The sequence below is a fragment of the Balaenoptera musculus genome, chromosome 9, assembly GCF_009873245.2.
Source record: "Balaenoptera musculus isolate JJ_BM4_2016_0621 chromosome 9, mBalMus1.pri.v3, whole genome shotgun sequence".
NCBI lineage: Eukaryota > Metazoa > Chordata > Mammalia > Artiodactyla > Balaenopteridae > Balaenoptera > Balaenoptera musculus.
In genome coordinates this window covers 6635133-6655327 of record NC_045793.1, presented here as the reverse complement: position 1 = coordinate 6655327, position 20195 = coordinate 6635133, and the positions used below count along the sequence as shown (strand labels likewise).

At 42.0% G+C, this 20195-nt stretch overlaps 2 protein-coding genes across 2 annotated transcripts; one reads left to right on the top strand and one right to left on the bottom strand.

Annotated features, from left to right (window-relative positions):
- Positions 1-9619: 9619 nt before the first annotated feature.
- LOC118901306 (60S ribosomal protein L37a-like) lies at positions 9620-9956 on the bottom strand. The gene has a single exon (XM_036864492.1). It carries the CDS (start codon positions 9954-9956, stop codon positions 9678-9680), a length of 279 nt encoding a protein of 92 aa, XP_036720387.1. The 3' UTR covers positions 9620-9677.
- A 1794-nt stretch (positions 9957-11750) lies between these two features.
- Positions 11751-19313, top strand: LOC118900901 (GTPase IMAP family member 7-like). The gene is made up of 2 exons (XM_036863753.1): positions 11751-11839; positions 18346-19313. Exon 2 carries the CDS (start codon positions 18387-18389, stop codon positions 19266-19268), a length of 882 nt encoding a protein of 293 aa, XP_036719648.1. The 5' UTR covers positions 11751-11839; positions 18346-18386; the 3' UTR covers positions 19269-19313.
- Positions 19314-20195: the final 882 nt, after the last annotated feature.

The following is a 20195-nucleotide window of genomic DNA, read 5'->3' as shown; positions in this document are numbered from 1 at the left end:
GTTCATATGTTTATAATTGTTATATTTTCAAATTCATTGATTCTTTCTACTGTCAGTTCAAATCTGTCATTAAGCCCTTGTGGTAAATTTTAAAATTTCAGTCCTACTTTTGAACTTCAGAATTTCTATTTTGTTCTTTTATAAAAAATAATTTCTATCTCTTTATTGACATTCTCTATTTGATGAGATATTGTCATCATAGCTTCCTTTATTTCTGTAAGTGTGATTCCTTCAGCTCTTTAAATATATGTATAATTGCTGCTTTGAAGCTCTGTCTTCAAATCCAACATCTGGGCCCTCTCACAGGCAATTCTTGTTGCCTGACTTTTTCCAGTACATGGATCATACTTTTCTGTTTCTTTGTATGTCTTGTAGTTTTTGTTAAAAAACTGGGCATTTTAGGTAATATAGTGTAGCAACTCTGGATATTGATTCACCTCCTGCTTTTCTGGGGCTTGATTTGCTGTTGTTCCCTATTTGTTTAGTGACTCAGCTAGACTCTTCTGGTGAAGACTATTTCCCCCGCAGTGTGGAATCTCTGATGTTGCTCCTCAGAGGGTACAGACTTTGGCATTCACACAGTCACCTGGGATGAAAAGTTTTGGCAGTGCTCTCTCCGAATGTCTGTTTCCCTAATCTCTTTGCTAATCTGTGTGTCTCTGTTGGTATTACACCAGCTGTTAGGCTTACTAACTGCCATTTGATTGCACTCTAGTTTTTGATGAGGTTCATGAGCATAAATTGCTCCACAGTCTGGTCTAATTAAATTTGGTTTCCTTTGCAGGGGTAGTTTTCATGGCCAGTTTTTCAGGTTTTCTCTGGCCCTAGAAGGACTTTTCTTACCTGTCTATTTTTCTGGTTCTTGCTGGTAAAAATGTTGGCCTATGGTTTCTCTTATGACTCTCACAGTGTTACCAGTCTCCTTTAAATTGCTTACCATTAAAATCTTTATCATTTTCAAAAATACCCTTTTGGGCTTCCCTGGTGGCGCAGTGGTTGAGAATCTGCCTGCCGGTGCAGGGGACACGGGTTCGAGCCCTGGTCTGGGGGGATCCCACATGCCGCGGAGTAACTGGGCCCGTGAGCCATAATTACTGAGCCTGCGCGTCTGGAGCCTGTGCTCTGCAACAAGAGAGGCCACTATAGTGAGAGGCCCGTGCACCACGATGAAGAGTGGCCCCCACTTGCCACAACTGGAGAGAGCCCTCGCACAGAAACGAAGACCCAACACAGCCATAAGTAAATAAATAAATAAATTTAAAAAATTTTAAAAAAATACCCTTTTACTTGAACTTCCTACACTCTATTTCAAATAATTGCTTCCTTTGGGGAGGGCTTTAGAGTTTTCTGTTATTATGAACTTCTTTTCATCCTGAACAAAATCTTTGAGCCACAGCTCCAAACCCAGAGCAGGGGATGGTAGCCTCTGGACTTCTCAACTTGCCTCTCCTAGCATGAAACCTCTATCTTAAGAGGGAGCTGGAGTGTGGGCAGTTGTGGCCTGTCATGCCTAGGGTAGAGTGTCTGCCCTATGAATAGAGGAGCAATAGGGTACTGCTGGCTGCACTCACCAGAACTTTCGTCTCTGCAGCTCAGTGTTGGAGGGGATGGGAAATGTGGCCAGCCTGGCCCTGTTGGTACTATACTATATTCTTGCTGGGTAGCTGAGGGGAGAGGGGGCCCCATCATCTTGGCTACCCCTGCCTAGAATGGAGTTTCCTTCAAGCTGAGCAGAGGATGGGTTGGGAATGGAAAAAGTGGGTCACGGCTCAAGCACGACTCTCACTGTTCTTACTCAGATTCAGTAGACTTTTTTAAAATAAATGTCTATTCACTTGTTATATGATCTTAGGACAACGTCTAGAGACTTTGCTTTCTTTAAAAGAGAATTTCCACTGGTTATGGTTTTTCACCAGTAAAAAGCTTGCAGGGCTTCCCAAAATTCTTTCTGGAGTTGGACACCTTGTCATTAGTTTAAATTAAACTTTGGCCACGTTGCTAGCTCCCCTCTTCTTCCTTCCTGCTGAGTGCATGGGTTTTGTAGAGTTTAGTTTCCCCTTCTTGTGGTTCTTTATTGTAGTTGAATGAAATATAGCTAACAGGGTCCTAAGTGGCAGCTGCCATTGTCTTCCAGATTGCTATTTTATCTGGAATCCTTGGTTTTCCACTAAAGGCAAACAAGTTATACTGACAGAGGATAAGAAAAATGTTAGTGTCTCCTTATATTTCCAAATAGTCACGTGCGGCCTCTCAAAGCTTAGAAATGAGTCATTTAAGTACCATTTTCAAGTTATATTTTTTTCACGATAAGCAACAGTCAAAAGCAATGAGGCTGCTCAGCTGTTTATTAGCTACTTAGGCTTTGAGAACTTCATTGTCAGGATTTTGAAAGATAGCAACCTCCATACACACCTATTCCAGTTTAGAGCAGAGCTTATTTTGTTTCGTTCATGTTGAAGTCAAAAGTGCTGACTGCTGGACCTGCTTTCAATGAGGCCCTGCTGTGGGTTTGGAGACTCACAGGAAAACCATTTCACTTCATCCTCAGGCCAGGGCAGCCTGAGGAGGGGTCTGAAAAGGATCCTAAGGAGAGTTCAGTGCAATTTCCACGGTGAGATTTCTCCTTGGCCTAGCCTTTCTCCTCTCATCCCTTCTGAACACTTCAGCAGGTACCAAGAGGGGGACCTGGACCCCGTAACCTAGCCTTTCTAGCCTGTGCTATGACCACAATTTCAAGTGATGAATAAGACAGAGTAGTGAGGAGGCGCAAACAGGAAATGGCGGCAGCTGAGGCAGGATGTGGGTTTTTCTCTGCACAAGTGAATGTACAATAGAACATCCTCTTGCCCACTTCTTGAAAATCTAGGGGTTTATGGGAAACAAAAAGAAGTTTCTGCTGTGATATGCTGAGGTGTACATTGCAGTTGTTCCTTTACCCCTTGTTAAAGTTTTATTTATAGCACCCATCATTAGTAAGAAAGCACTGAAGAACATTGTCTTTACAAGAGGATTGAAGTGAAGCAACAAAAGCTGTCAAATTGAAACCAAAAGGAAGAAATGAAAATCATAGCAGAAATTATGCAAACCAAATTACAAACCGCAGAAAGAAAGCAAGTTATTGAATGCTATCGGGTGACTATGGCAGCCTCTAAATTCTTTCCCAGTTCTTGTTCTCTTAATCGGGCTCTTCCACCATTAGGATCATGGAATGGCTAAGAATCCAGGGGATTTCTAAGCAGACATTGTGGGCTTTGGAGGTGTGGGACTAAGAAATCTAGGTAGGCAAAGAAGAAAGGGAACTGTGGGTTTCCTGAGAGAAATAGAAAACTGTGGGTGAAAAACCCATTTCCTTGCTGACTGCTTTTTTGGCTATTGGAGCCAAGCGGTAAATAAAGCTGATATATGTAACTGTCTGTAACCATCCATTGCTCTGATGACCCTCGGAACTCAAGAACACTGGGAGGGGAGGGCCGGTACTAATATTGGTCCCTCACCCCAAACCCCTGAAGCCAAGAGCCTCAGGAATGTTCCCCCCCACATGGTGGTCTCCCTTTTAGGAGCGCTGTTTTCTGCGCCACTGCTGGAAGTTTATAACTATAACCAACCGATATCTGAGAAGCAGTGTGGGTAAGCAGGCCAGGGTTCATGATTCGTGCCAGTGGGAGAGTCTGGGGATTTGTTCTGGTTGGGCAAGGCCCAGATATTAGAGTATGATACGATTCCACAATAGGCATCTGACTTCAGTAATACTTCCTTATCTTCCCATCTGTAAAGATAATGAGCTCAGAGGGGTAATATTTTTCTCCCCCAAACCATAGATCTTGCTAGTGACAGAATCAAGACCCACCTACGTTTTCACTGTCTGCATTTCGTATGTTAACTGAGAGACCTGGTGCCCATATGCTAATATGAGAGTGTACGACTGAGTCTCATGGAACGAGACAAGTGTCATGGGCTCACAGGAGGCTGCTAAATGCTGCTAAGCCACTCAGACAGAGACGGAAATCCTGCACCGCCAGTGTAGCCTCGGGAGAAGTCCTCCACACCTTTCAATGCATTAAAGCTTGCTTTGTCTTATTTTAAAGGATAATGTCCTCCTCTTCTTATTTTTTTAGATAAAACGATTCTTTTGTGTGAATTTGGTATTCTGTAAAAGTGTGGGCTGGGCTCTTGGTGGTGGGACTGGGACATGATGTAAGGCAGGTGGTCTTAGAACTCACTGAGCTCATAATAGCCTGGCAGTCAGCCTGTTCCCCTTAAGAGTTTAGGAGACCTTAAATGGCACTCCCAGGCCTTGATTCCTTCAGCTTCTCTTTAAAAAAAAAACAACAGTTTTTGGGTTTTTATTTTGGTGTTGTGAATGAAAAATGTTGCTTGCCATGTCAGCAAACAAAGGATGCCACGGCCATCAGGCGAGCAGCCCCGACCACCGCCCTCCCCACCCCCACGGTGAGTCTGAGGGAACTCAGGATGGAGACAAACAGGCCGCCTGCTGCCGCGCCCCCAGCCACTGCAGACCCCCAACCGTGTCCCCTGAGGGGACTCAGGATGGCAGAGAGCAGGATACTGGCCCTAGACAGCTAAGGTGCATATCAAAGGAATGACTTCCATGAGCCCAGACTCTTGCATCTTCTCAGATAGAGAAAAGCACTAAATTCATTGACTTGTTGTCTTGATTTTTTTTTTTTTTGAGTTAACAGTAATCTTTTCAAGTTCTGACTACCTGTTCTTTTTTGCAAAATTCCTATACATCCTGGCTCCTCTCTTACCTGTTGGGAGTCAAACCACACAACTCATCTCAGAACTTAATGAAGCTCAGGGTCTTTATGTCTTGGCACAGAAATAACTCGGTGAGGGACAAAGTGATGGGTAAGAAGTGGATTTATTAGTATAGGATGCTTGTGAAAGATACAAGGGTCAGGCAAGAGGGGCCTGCCCCGAGAACTAAGTGGGCTACATTTTTCTCATCAATGGATAAGTGGGGAGGGGGAGAAGACCACCTTCCTCCTCATTCTTTGAGTAGACGGCAGGCTTACATCATTAGCTCCTCCTTTGCACCAGGTGGGGGAGTTTTTGACCCTATATGGTCCAACTGGGACTGTCACGGCGCTATTCAAATCAGCAGAAGGGTGGTAACATATACTCAAATATGTTAAATCATCTCAGATTTCAATATGGTGAGGGTCTTCCCCTTTGGACTGTCACCTTTCCCTTATATTTCTGTCCTTGGTATGTGCGGAGGTGCATGTCCTAAGGATCATTATCTTGCTGATGTCGACCAGCAGGAGGCAGGCCTCATTTCTTCACGTAATGGCCTGGGGCATATCTCTCTCATGCTTTTATTTATGACTTTATTGTTAAGCAAACCTGCTTTGTTTCATGATGTTCTCATTGCTTTCTTGAGTGATAGTTAATTTACAGTTGTCTCCCAACGTTCCCTCTCTACCCTTAATCCCCTAGCGGAATTTCTAAGACTCCCTGTGTAACTATCCTACTCCATCCTCAACAGGAGCAGTCCCTCACAGCCGAGACGCTGCCTCCTGGGCTTGAAGTGCTCAGAAAGTCGACCGAATAAAACAGAATTCTCAACTTTTAGGTGGTGCTTTTTTTTTTTTCAGTTGACAGTTTTGGTAACCGATCACAAAGCGCCCCAGAGCAAATTTCTCTCCATCTGAACTCTACGAGGAACCAGAGCCTTGGTACCAGCAGAGGCCTCTTGTGCCCACCTGCCTCCTGGGAAGGTCCAGACGAATTTGCGTGAGTCTCTCCTGGTTCTCGGATCTCCCAATTATTAATTGATGATCTTGAGTTTAATTTGGCAGTGATTTTACCTGGCTCCCCAATTCAAAGATATTGGGGAGTGACCCCTTCTAGATGAAAGATACTAGGGCAGCCGGTTGAAAAACACTGGGATTTGCTCAGCTGGAAGGATACTGAGTGGTCTAGGACGAATGGTTTGATAAGAGGCTGACCTGACATCTTTCCTCAAATTGGCTATCTTCACAAGAATTTGTCAGGATAAAAGCACACTAGTAAATTTTATCCCCAACAAGCTCAACTTTAAAATGGGAAATAGATTCTCTCACACAAAAATGAGGGGCATCAGAAAGCCAACCTCCGACTAAAACTCCAGCCAGATTCATGTATGTACAGAGCTCATACTTATAAGTACCTACTGAATTGGAAATTAAAGGAACTCTCACCCTTAAAATGGCTAAGATGGGGCTCTTTTATTGCCTACACAGTTAAATTAGAAAAGCCCGCTTAATAGAAACATCTTTTCAGTATTCTGACCTTAAAGAAACAAAAGCCCTTCAAGTGGGGACTGGCACTTCTCTTCCTGTGCCTTTGAAATGTCAATGTTCTACCTGATCTTTGGGCGTTTCGGTGTGTACACCTGTGTGTTGAAGACTTGGTCTTGTTACGGAGTCCACGCTTGCTCTGCTCGCTGCATGACAGGCCAATAAATCTGAGACGAGGTGTTGAGGCCAGGAATACGGCTTTATTCGGAAAGCCGGCAGACTGAGAAGACGGCAGACTAGTGTCTCAAAATAAGCATCTTATCGGGGTCTGGATGCCAGCTTCTTTTATAGAATCAGAGAGGGAAGTAAATAAAAAGGCAGAATAGAGAGGGAGAGGTGGGGAGGAAATAAAGAAAAAAGGCCGTCAGTCTTGCAAAACATCTCCTGGAATGGCCAGCTTCGGGGAGGGGATGTATTAATTTCTTCTGTCTTGCAGCCCTTCACAGGTGGGTAGGATTCCCTGAAGCAGCCCATTATGTATGATTATAGTCACAAAAGCAACGAAAAGCAAAGGCTAAAGGCAAAGAAACAGATCCAACATGGAGTCAGAACTGGCTCTTTCCTGTTATAGTCTCTGCCATCCAAAAGGTACCCATAGGTGCACATTTAGCAGCCAATCAAATAGACTTGGATTCTGAGCAGTCTTTTGCCTGTGTCAACTTTCAGGGTTTTCTTTTTTTGTTGTTGTTGCCATCTTAACCTTTGTTGCATCAGCCTGTACTTTCTTAGACTATTTTGGGGAATAAACCCTCTGGATCTTTTTTAGGTGCATCCTTTGCACCCTCTTGTGGGGAAGCCTCTTGCATCTTATTGGTTTGAATCACTATTAATATTGTATCTCATTAATGGCCAGATGATGGATCCTTGAAACTGGAAAAACTTCTAAATCGGTAAATTTTTAGAAAGCTCTCATTATAAACAGATGTTTTCTTGGTGAAACCGCACACCTCAATTGGGACTCGAACCCACAATCTTCCAACTGAAACTGCACAACTCATCTCAGGACTTAATGAAGCTCAGGTTCTTCATGTCTCGGTGCAGCAGGAATTCAGCAAGAAGCAATGTGACAGGTAAGAACTAGATTTATTAATATAGGACCCTCGCGAAGGATACAAGTGGGCAAGCAAGAGGGCTCTGCCCGAGAACTAAATGGGCTACATTTTTATAACCAAAGGAAAAGTGGGGAGGGAGAGAAGACCACCTTCTTCCTCATTCTTTGAGTAGATGTCATGCTTACGTCATTAGCTCCTCTTTCACGTTGGGCGGGGGTGTTTTTGACCCTATACGATCAAACTAGGACTGTCATGGCGCTATTCAGATCAGCAGAAGTGTGGCAACATATACTCAAATATGTTAAGTCATCTCAGGTTTCAGTATAATGAGGGTCTTCTGCTTTGGAATGTCACCTTTCCCTTATATTCCTGTCCTTGTGTTACCAAACCCAGGTTCAGCTGCTAGCCGCTCAGGAGCCAATAATGTAAAAGGCAAGTGTCAGTAGAAAGGAAAAGTGTTTTAATCAGAAAAACTGGCAATCTGGAGAGAAGGTGGACTCATGTCCAGAAACCAATTCCGAAGACTCTGCTCAGCCATGACAGTTTTTAAAGGGAAAAATGGGGGACAGGAATCTCAGTGAATCATCAAAGCAAGAAGTTGGGTTCTGCATCCTTCTCCATTGTGTGCAGGCTGGCTGGCTCTCTCTTTAGATATTATCTTGCCTGTGTGATCTGCCTGCAGGATTGCCTAGGAGGCTACTGGGGGCAGAGAGCTGGTCATTCCTTAGCTACTTAATTCTTCATTCTTCGTTTAATCTAGGAAAAGGTTCAACAGGTTAGACGAGGCATGGTGTGCATTCAGGAGAGCTCAAGTCAGGAGTTAGGTTAAATTGCCTAGTGATCTCATTCCTATAATTAGGTTATTTTAAGGTTAGAGGGGAATGGAAATGGGCAAACAGGAAAGCGGCGAAAGAGCTGCTTTCAATTCCCCACTGTTAAAGATCACTCCATTTCTATGGGATTAGGGGCAAAGATTCATCTTCTATAACTTCATGCTGACATAGGGTGCCATCCTCTCAGAGTGGAAGATGTTGACATGATGGGTCTGTAGCACCTCTTTGCTGACAATTTTAGTTGCCTGTTTACATATATGAGCAGAAAAGCTACAATTCTTTGGCTGTCCACAAAGATATAGATTATTATGAGCAATAATGTTAATCGCGTTCTCTTGAGGGCAGTTCCTGGAATTGTGCTGGCCCTAGATTCAGTACTGCTCAAGATGGAGCAGCTTATGTCATGGCTACAGTCTGGTTGGGGGGGGGGGGGCACTTCAGGGTTCTGCGTTCTGCTCCGTTCCACTTGGTCCTAAGGATCAGTATCTTGCTGACCTTGAATATCTTGTGCTTTTATATATGGCTTTATTGTTCAGCAAGCCTGCTTTGTTTCATGATGTTCCAATAGCTTTCCTGAGTGATCATTAACTTAGAGTGGTCTCCCAAAGTTGCCTAAAGTTCCCTCTCCATCTATAATCCCCTAGTGGCATTTCTAAAACTACCTGTGTAACTATCCTACTCTATCCCTATCACTGGTATTTAAAAATGGGTAAATAAAATGAATGTTAATAAGATTAAAGGAAAAGGTTTTGATAGAACATGACCTAAGGTTGGATGGTCCAAAAGGACCCCCCCAACTGGTCCCCAACATTAAAAGGCCCCAATCAAGTCCACTCTATTTACCCCAGTTTAAAATAAATAAATATGTATATCTATAATATATCTCTCTATATAAAGGGCAGAAGGAAAATTACACTGAGATACCTGAACAACGATTACCTGAGGCAGCAGTTAGGCCAGTTAGTCAAGTTTAAAGATTGACAACAGGGCCTGGGTCCCTTGGCTCAACTCCTCTCTGGGGACCCAGAGTCTTTTTTTTTTAATTAATTAATTTTTGGTTGCATTGGTTCTTCACTGCTGTGCGCGGGCTTTCTCTAATTGTGGCGAGCGGGTGCTACTCTTCGTTGCGGTGCGCAGGCTTCTCATTGCGGCGGCTTCTCTTGTTGCGGAGCGCGGGCCCTAGGCGCACGCGGGGCAGTAGTTGTGGCTCAGGGGCTTAGTTGCTCTGCGGCATGTGGGATCTTCCCGGACCGGGGCTCGAACCTGTGCCCCTGCGTTGGCAGGCAGATTCTTGACCACTGCACCACCAGGGAAGTCCCTGGGGACCCAGAGTCTTTTTATACAAAATAGATTAAATGGTTGGGGATAAAAAGAAAAAAAAACTTCTAGGAGTCCTTGTAAGAACAAGCCTTGTTTTTTGTTTTTGTTGTTGTTGTTACATAAATTAACCCATTTATTGTAGGCTAGCAATGTTTCAAATGGTGGCGCTTCTACTGGTCCTTCAATTCCTTCCGTCTTCTGATGGCTGACTTTACTGTGACGGCAGAAGTGGTGTCGTAGGTCCAGGCACCACCAGCTACAGTTTTCATGCGGGAACCACAGTGGGAAATGCCCACAGCTCGTCTCTTCATTTCGATTTTGCCCCAGAAGGAGCAAGAGTACTTGGCGTGCTGGCTGATTTCAATTGTCTTCACCATTTTCCGGAGGGAGGCACCATAATGGGTCCTGTATTTACCCACCATTCTGACCTTCTTGGTGCATTTAGCCATGTCGCCACCACCTAGGTCTGAGCCCAGAGAGGAGAAGACCTGTTGATTGGCTCCTAATGGAAACTAAAGGTAAAGGTATAAGATGATAACACTGAGATGAAAGTTAATAAAAATTGGTATATGTAAATAGGCTTTATATAAGACGGTTACATCGCTTTTGTTTAGTTATATTGTAGGATAGACATGTTTCACTGGGGATTACTTCCCTTGTGTGGCAATATAAGACAGAGCTTATGGACCTGCCCCTCAGGAAATATTTATTAAACCAACTAAAGGAAACTGATAGTGTTACCTGGGACTGTACAACATAAAGGAAAACTAAGAACTAATATTCAGGGGCTAATAACAGTGACAATAGAGATTTGCTCTTGGTCTAACCTGTGCACTTAAAAGAGGGTCTTTATTGAGTACCTACCGTAGGCAAGCTTTTGAAGGCATGATAAATTAAACCCTAAAGTTCTAAAACACAGAACTCTTAAATTTCAGTTTCGTTGAAAATCTTCTCACTGATATAGAAAAGCAAATTAAAGAAAATACAGTTAGGCAAATGCATTTTTAATAGCATTTACGTGACAGATGATTTCTATTACTGAAGCAAACTTGGGTCCGCTGACCCGCACAGAGTGAAGCCGATCTACTGACACTGGATTGTGCTGGAGAAAAGCGCCGTGTCGATTGTAAAGATCCAGTACCAGGCTCCTCTCTTATGTCTTGGGAGTGGTCGCTCAGAGCTAGCTGAGGGGCTGCCTCCGGGGCCTCAAGTCCTCAGAAAGTCTGCGGAATAAAAGAGAATTCTCAACTTTTCGGTTGTGCACTTTTTTCAGTTGACAGTGTTGTGTAAATTGTTGACAAAAAGCTAGAGTCTCCAGAGAATTTCAAAGCTAAACTCCTGAGAAAGCCACAACTTCTCTAATCACTGAGACTTTCATGGTCCATCTGGGCCAGACGTGTGGGTAGGGGATGCAGAAGAGCACATTCTAGTCAATTTGCACCGCTCAGACCATGTAATGCAGGAGAGGAGTCTTTAGGCCGTTAGGAGGAACAGAAAGCAGGCAGGGGAAAAGGTAGAGGAAAAGAGAAAGGTGATAGACTAGATTCCTAGAGCTGCTCTAACAGATTATTACAAACTATGACGCTTCAAAGCAGAGACATTTATTGCTGCAGAGTTCTGGGAGTTCACACTCAAAGTGTTGACAAAGCCATGCTCTCTGAAGGCTCCAGGGGGGATCCTCCCTTGTGTTTTCCCAGCTGCTGGTGGTTGCTGGCAGTCCTCGGCATTCCTTGGCTTGTAGCTGCATCACTCCAGTCTCTTTCCTCTTGCGTTTTACTATAAGCAGCAAGGAGAAAGCAGACTGCACCTTCCACACTGTACTTAGAAATCTCTTCAGCTAAATATTCAAGTTCATCACTTACAAGTTCTACTCTCCACCCAGCAATAGACTGGCGCTATCCCTAGGATACACCAAGGCACGTGTCTGACTTCTTTCTTCCCCGAAGAGCCCTGCAGTCTCCCAGTGCACCCAGGAATGATGATCAGACAGTGTGACTGGCTTTCTGGGCAAGATTTAGGTCATTTACTAAGGGCCTTTTGGATCCACCACAATAACCCCAAACAACAAGTATAACTTTGGCAATGTTGGTGTGATAACAGGCACACGGAGAAAAAGCTTTCAACTTGTCAAAGCTGAAGCACCCACCAGATTATGGGGCAATATTTCTGTCTCTTTAAAGGCAAACAGTTCCTTCACTGGCTCCACCCAATCTGCTTCCTGGCTCAGAGGTTTCAGAGGGTGCAAACATTTTCCCCTCATAGTTAAAGCAAAAGCACGGGCTCAAACAGCTTCTTTGGAGAAAACTTGACAACTCATCAACTCCTTCAAAAGGTGAGCCTGGCTGAGAAGAGGCCCCAGAGGATAGAGCTGCGAGGGGCAGTAGGATACAGGGAGTCTGCGTGGGGGTGGGCTGTGGCCCGAGAAGGGACCAGGTGGTGTGCAGGCAACGCAGGAAGGAGGATGCTGCCAGAGTGCTGGTGGTGGAGGGGAGAGAGGGGAGGAAAGACGTTTATGAGCATAATGTCCATACACCTCATATTCAACAGGACAAACCTTAGCTGAAAACTGCACCGTCTGTCTAGTTGCTGTTGTGATGGACATTGAGTACCACTTGATAACCCAGAGTTTTCCCTTAATAGGAAATGAGTGTCCCCAAGGCAGGTCTTTAGAGCTGGAAGGCAATTCAGAGGCCACCCAGTCTAAACCCCTGTTTCTTGTTTTTAGTTTAATTTTTATTTTATATTGGAGTAGAGTTGATTTGCAATGTTGTGTAACTTTCAGGTATACAGCTCAGTGATTCCGTTATACATATACGTATATCCATTCTTTTTCAGATTCTTTTCCCATATAGGTTATTACAGAATATTGAGTAGAGTTCCCTGTGCTATACAGTAGGCCCTTGTTGATTTTCCTTAAAGAGGATCAGAACCCCTGAGAGCATGGTGACTCTCCAGGGATTACCCAGGTCACTAATGACACAGGAAATCTAGAATTCACTTTGAATTCTTTCCGACACTTCACAGAGAGAAGCTGTGTCCCTAATAGGGTGACATATGAGTTGCGGAGCAAGTGCCAGGCAGAGAGGATTAGCTATTCTAAAAAAAACATGTATGTGAGACCCCCCTCCTTGCCTTCCCTAATGATAGGCTTGCTAACCAGTTCACCATTCGGGAAAGAGTGTGGACTGTCTTCCCCTCATCTGCCTCTGACCTGATGTAGACTATAGAATGACGGATCTGAGAAGGAACAAGAAGAGGCCGTAGTGTGCAGTGCTTAAGAGTGAGCGTGGTAGTCAGACAGCCTTTGAATTGGACCCCTCTCTGTTCAACACCTATTGGCACAATGACCTTGGGCAAGTGTCTCAGAATTCTTGAGCCACATCAGTCTCCTCATTTAAAAAACTCAGGTAATAAAGTTAGCTTCCTTGCAGGTTAGTTTTGCGAGTAAGTGAGACACAACTGACCATTGAACAACACAGATTTGAATTGTGCGGGTCCACTTATATGTGGATTTTTTTCAATAAATGCACATTCAACTCTCCATATCCCTGGTTGTACATTGGCAGATTCAACCAAAGAGGATGGAAATTTCCATCCAAGGTAGGTTGAATCTGCCAATATGAAAACCCAATATGGAGGGCCAACTGTACTAGCCATTTTACATGAGATATTTGAGCATCTGCAGATTTTGGAACATGTTGGGGTCTTGGAATCAATCCCCCCTCCATATTGATATGGAGGGATGACTGTAATATACAAAACATATTTATTAGTGTGCTTGGTATACAGTATACATTCAGTAGCGGTTACACTACACCCAGGTTATTTTTTTTATTGTGGAATTTTTTTTAACTTATTGAAAGATAAAGGGAATAATATAAGGAACTTCCATGTACCTATACCAAGCTTCAACAATTATCAGTTTATGCCAGTCCTGTTTCATTTATATACTCACCACTCCCCAGCCACCCCAGATTACTTTGAAGCAAATGTCAGACCTTGTGTCACTTTATCAGTAAATATTTGAGTATGTATGTCTGAAAGATAAAGACCATTTTAAAAAATTACCATAATCAGACTTCAAAAAGCAATGAGAATTTCTAGAAAATTACCAGTTATATTCACATTGCCCTGATTGTCTCATAATTTTAAAAATTGTTTGAAGTTGCGCCCAAATGAGGTCCATAAATTGCAATTCATTGAAATCTCTTAAATTTAACTTAACACATAGGTTTCTACCTTCCTTGTTTCTTGCTGTAAAATTTCTTTAAGAAAGGGGAAGTCTTTTGTCCAACAGAATTGGAAGTGTACACTTTGTTGATTATACCCCAAAATGTCACTTGTCATGCTCTTCTAGTTCCAGTGTTTTGTGTGCCTTCTGTTTAGGGAGAAGCTTGGTCAGATTAAAGCTTGGCTGGTGTTTTGGTGGGAGTACTTCACAGGTGCAGTTGTTAACGTCAATCAGAAGGCACATAATGTTTGGTTGTCTCAGATATTAATGATTACCTTGAGTATACGTTTCCTTAAGGGTCACAAATTATGATATTCTAATTCTATCATTCTTTCTTCATTTATTAGATGGAATAATCCTATAAAAAGAAACTTCCCCTCAACAATTCTTTCATTTCCACGAGGCACAGTTATATAAGAAAGACAAGATAAATGCTTTGTTCTTTCCCTTTGTCAACGTTCAGAATGACATACTCCTAACATACTCCAAAGCGAACAACTGACTTCTTCTAAGAAGATGGCATTGCTATGAACACATAGATTTTAACTTATTTGATATATTTCAATCCCTTGGAATCATTATTCTTATTGATGCTCAAACTGTCTCATCTTTGTCCCGTGGGGGATCGTCTTCAAGTTGGCTCTTAAGTCCTTTTGATGCGATCCTAGTAATTTTTTTCATAGCATCCTTGCTGTCTAGTATGACAAGACGGTCTATGCTCAACTCGTACATTGCCTGGCCCAGACCTGGAATCCATGCTTTCTCCTGAGAGCCCTGAATTTCTGGTGGGAAATGGCATTTGAAGGTTACAATCTGCACGAAGGGTGCTCACTGTTACTGAGCTCATCATTGTTTTTATGCCTTTTCAATGGATTTCAAAACTATAGAAACACACACACGCACATACACACAACTAAGAGTAGGATTCCCGAAAACAATTTTTTGCAGGTTTTTTTTGGGGGGGTGGTGCTTAACTATATCCTACTGGGGATGGACAAAGAAATTACTGCGTTGTCAAGTCTCTAGGGCCAATTTTTTTGTGGTTCATCCACCACACAAAATACAATCTGGCTAGTTTGTTTCATTTGCTTTGGATTTTTACTAGTATTTTGAAATATAATTTTTGCTGTATAATATATGCTTTCAAGATCAAATCTATGAAATCTAAGTATATCCAAAGTAGTCTAGCTCCCAGCTTCTATCCCCAGCTTCCCTCCACCCTGTTTCTTCCATCCCCATATAAGTAACTTTTTTGTCTGCTTTCTTTTCCGATAATCCTGCCATTGTTTTTACGTATGAATGAAAAAATATACATATTACCTTTTATATATGTAGGCCCCAGTCCTCCTTGTTAGAGAAATGATAGTAAACTCTACATTATTTTTTTCACTTGGCTTTTTTTGCTTAATGATATATCCTGGAGATGTCTCCGTACCTGGATATAAAGATATATCTCATTCCGTTTTACAGTTGGCTAGTACTGCACTGCGTGAATATACCTTAGTTTATTCAACCAGGCCCATACTGATGGGCATTTGATAGGTTTTTGGTCTTTTGCTATTTCAAATAGTGGTGCAGTAAACAGCCTTCTGCATAATTTGTTTCTGTATTTTTGTCAGTGTACCTTTGGGATAAATCCCAAAATTGAGGTTGATAATCAAAGGGTAAATGCACATGTACTTTTGCAAGATATTGCTAACTTCTCCTCTAGATGTTTTAGACTGCTTTTCCATTCGCACTAGCCATGTGGGAGAGCACCTGTTTCCCCTACACCTTTTACCAATATATTATGCCAGCAAACTTTTGGATTTTTGCCAAACCTGTAGGTGAGAAATAGTATCTTAGTGTAATATTAAATAATTAATTTAATTTTTCTATGTTTTGATATATTTTTCTCTATTACGAGTGAATGTTAATCTCTTTTATATATTCAAAGGATATTTACATTTTTTTCTTTGAACTGTTTATTTATATCTTTCTCCATTTTTTATCGAGTTGCTGGTCTTTTGTTTCTCTACTTTTAGATATTCTTTGTTTATTTTTTAATTTTGTAATTCAAGTATAGTTGATTTACAATACTGTGTTAGTTTTAGGTGTACAGCAAAGTAATTCAGTTATATATTTTGTTTTTCTGATTCTTTTGCATTATAGGTTATTACAAGATATTGAATATAGTTCCCTGTGCTATACAGTAAATCCTTGTTGCTTTTGTATTTTATATATAGTGGTATGTATCCATAAATCCCATACTCCTAATTTATCCCTCTTCCGCCACTTTCCCCTTTGGTAATCAGAAGTTTGTTTTCTATGTGTGTGAGTCTGTTTCTGTTTTGTGAATAAGTTTATTTGTATGTTTTTTAGATTCCACATGTAAATGATATCATATGATATTTGTCTTTCCTTGTGTGACTTACTTCTCTCAATATGATAATCTCTAGGCCCATCCATGTAGCTGCAAATGGCATTATTTCATTTTATTTGTGGCTGAGTAATATTCCATTGTATACATGTACCACATCTTCTTTATCCATTCATCTGTCAGTGGACATTTAGGTTGTTTCCATGTCTTGGCTATTGTAAATGGTGCTGCTGAGAACATAGGGGCGCATGTATCTTTTCAAATCAGAGTTTTGTCCATATATGTGCCCAGGAGTGGGATTGCTGGATCCTCTGGTAACTCTATTTTTAGTTTTTTGTGGATCCTCCATACTGTTCTCCATAGCGGCTGCACCAAATTACATTCCTACCAGCAGTGTGGGAAGGTTCCCTTCTCTCCACATTTTCTCCAGCATTTGTTATTTGTAGACTTTTTGATCATGGCCATTCTGACTGCTCTGAGGTGATACATCATTGTAGCTTTGATTGGCATTTCTTCAATGTTTAGTGATGCTGAGCATCTTTTCATGTGGTTGTTGGCCATCTGTATAGATATTCTTTGTGTAAAAGGAAAATTGCCCCTTGCCCCTCTTTTACAGAAGTTGGAAAAAAGAATTTTCCCCTAGTTTGACATTTGTGTTTTAATTTGTGTATGGATTGTTTATTTGTTTGTTTGCCTCACATTATCTTTTTGATTTTTATGTAATCAAATTTAGGAGTCTTTTTCCTTACTCTATTTCAAATCTTAGAAATATTTTCCCCACCCCCAGGTTACAAAGATTTATCCATGTTTCTTCTATTATCATATGGATTTTTTTTACATTTAAATTTCTAATCTATTTGGAATTTGAATGGCATCAGGAGTGGATGCAGTTTTATCTTTTTCTGTATTGTTATCTCAGTGTTGCTTATTAGTCCATCTTTTTTCCCATTGATGTGAGATGCTGCCTTATTGAATATAAATATAACATGATATAATTGAATTGAATATAAATGAATATAGTGTGATCAGTTTGGTCTACTCCTGAATCTTCTGTTTTTGTTTCACTGTTCTCTCTATTCGTGCACCAACATCATACTGCTTTAATTATAGGAACTATAATGTTCTACTATCTGGTAGAGCTAGTCTTCCCTCATTTTTCTTTTCTTGATTGCCAAGGCTAATTTTCTGTTTTCTTCATCCAAATGAACTTCATAATCAACGATTTTAGTTGCATGAAAAAAAAGCGATGAAAAAAAATTTTAATATATATTTATGTAAAATCATGTTAAAGAAGTATCTATTCATTTAAATTTTATGATTTAAACATGAATCAGTGTTGGGCTTCCCTGGTGGCACAGTGGTTAAGAATCCGCCTGCCAATGCAGGGAACACGGGTTCAAGCCCTGGTATGGGAAGATCCCACATGTCGTGGAGCAGCTAAGCCCATGCACCACAACTACTGAGCCTGCGCTCTAGAGCCTGTGAGCCACAGCTACTGAAGCCCGTGTGCCTAGAACCCATGCTCTGCAACAAGAGAAGCAACTGCAATGAGAAGCCTGCACACCGCAATGAAAAATAGCCCCTGGTCACCGCAACTGGAGAACGCCTGTGTGCAGCAAGAAAGACCCAATGCAGCCAAAAATAAATACATACATAAATAAATTTATAAAAAAAAAAGAACATGAATCAGTGTTGAATTTGGCCAAATGTCTTTTTTGCACCTAGTTCCTTTTCTTCTTAACCTATTAATGGGATGTGTTACAACAATTTCCTCATGTTGAACCACCCTAGTATTTCTGAAACAGTAATACTTAGTCAAGGTGTATTGCTTTTTAGTGTCTAATAATTTATTTAGGATTTTTGAATCAATACTCACACATGAGACATGTGTATCACTTTATTTGTTGGTGAAATCGTGGTTAGCTTTTAGGATCAACATTACACTTGCTTCATAGAAAGAGCTGAACGTTTTCCTTTCTTTTTATGTGATCAGGAATTGTTTAAGTAGCACTGAGATTATCAGATCTTCAAAGGTTTCAGTTAATTCCATGTGAAATCATCTGGACATGACTCTTTTGTGGGGATACTCTTTAAGTACTTTGTTATTTCTTCCACAGCAATTGAGCTGTTTATGCATAATAGAATATTACACATTTTCAGGGAGGAAAAGAAAGAAAAAAAAAGAGAGTTGGGAATGGTTCTCACTTGCCCAAATTGACCCTTTTCCCCTCTCCTTCCTTTTCTTAAGATCTTGTGGGTACCTAAGCCCCAAGGCCCCTTGATATAAACATGGCTGATGCCCAGGACAACGCTCTGAGGATCGTGCTGGTCGGGAAGACTGGAAGTGGGAAAAGTGCCACAGGAAACACCATCCTCGGGGGAAACGTATTCAAGTCTAGGCTTGCTGCCCAGGCTGTTACCAAAACTTGTCAGAAAGCATCCCGGAAATGGGAGGGGAGAGACCTTCTCGTTGTTGACACCCCAGGGCTCTTCGACACCAAGGAGAGCCTGAGCACCACCTGCAGGGAAATCAGCCGCTGTGTCCTCGCCTCCTGCCCCGGACCTCACGCCATCGTCTTGGTCATGCAGCTGGGCCGCTACACGGAGGAAGAGCAGAAAACCGTGGCGTTGATCAAGGCTGTGTTTGGGGAAGCAGCCACGAAGCACATGATCATCTTGTTCACTCGCAAAGAGGAGCTGGAGGACCACAGCCTAAGCGACTTTGTGCGGGGTGCGGATGTAAAGCTACGAAGCATCCTCAAGGAGTGCGGAGACCGCTGCTGCGCCTTCAGTAACAGGAGTACAGACCAGGCTGAGAAGGAAGCTCAGGTGCGGGAGCTGGTGGAGCTGATAGAGAAGATGGTGCAGAACAACCAGGGGGCTTACTTTTCCGACGCCATATACAAGGACACGGAGGAAAAGCTGAGAAAGCGGGAGGAAGTCTTGAAGAAAATCTACGCTGATCAGTTAGAAAAGGAAATTAAACTACTTCAAAAGGAATATGCCCATAGACCACAGGAAGAAAAGGAGGAACAAATAAAATTGCTAATGAAGAAGCATGATGAACGAATGAAAAATATAAGGGAAGAAGCCAAGGAGAATTTATTTCAAATTGTTTTCAAGGGGATTAAAAATATTCTTTCAAAAGTATGGCAAATGTTTTGGAAGTAGTGTAAATTGTATTTTTACTTCTCAATTTACTGTAACTTGTTAATATGGTAGTTTGCATTTTCCAAAGAGGGCTAAAACCATATCTTCTTTCTGACTTCTTCTTACAATCTGACCTTGTTACTCTTTCCATTGAGTTATGGGTCTATGTCCCCTGCCTTGAAATTGGATGGACTTTGTGAATGCTTTGATAAATTCTGGGTGTTTGAAGCAACACCATGTGACTTCCAAGGTTAGAAAAGGAAAATGCCTCCTTGCTGTCTCGGGGTGCTTGCCCTTGGAATGTGGCCACCATGTTGTGAGGAAGCCCAAGTCACCCGCATGAAGAGGACTTGAAGTCACTGGCCCACTCCCCTGGCTGATACTTCAGCTGCCCGCCAAAAGCAGCTTGCCAGCCATGCAAGCGAGGCGACACCAAAGTGCATTCTCCAGTTGCCTACTGATGAAGCTGCAAAGAGCAAACGTGAGCCATCCCCACGGGGTCCTGCCCAAATTGCAGATTCATGAGAAAAATAAATGATTGTTGTTGTTTTAAACCACTAAGTTTTGGGATGGTTTGTTATGCAGTGAGAGCTAACCAGAATGAAATATCTTCCCAGCACATTCCCCAAGACTCCCGGCTCCCAGCTGTCCTTCTACACGATGCCAGTGAATGTAAGAGGTTATGAAATTGACATAAGCAGGCAATGATCTATTTCAGAGAGTTCAAAGAGTCAATTTAGGAAACTTCAAATAAGAAACCCTGCATACGTTAAGTGTCAGCACCACTGATAGTGTGTCTTATTTCAATCCACATCTATGAGTACTTTGTTAGTGAAGCATCAGGCTTCTCTGGCACCGTTACTCTGTGGTTCACGGAGATGTGGAGGTTGATAAATCCTCTTATTGTTTTTTTCTCTCTCTTTTTTTATTAAGGTACCATCCTAACTT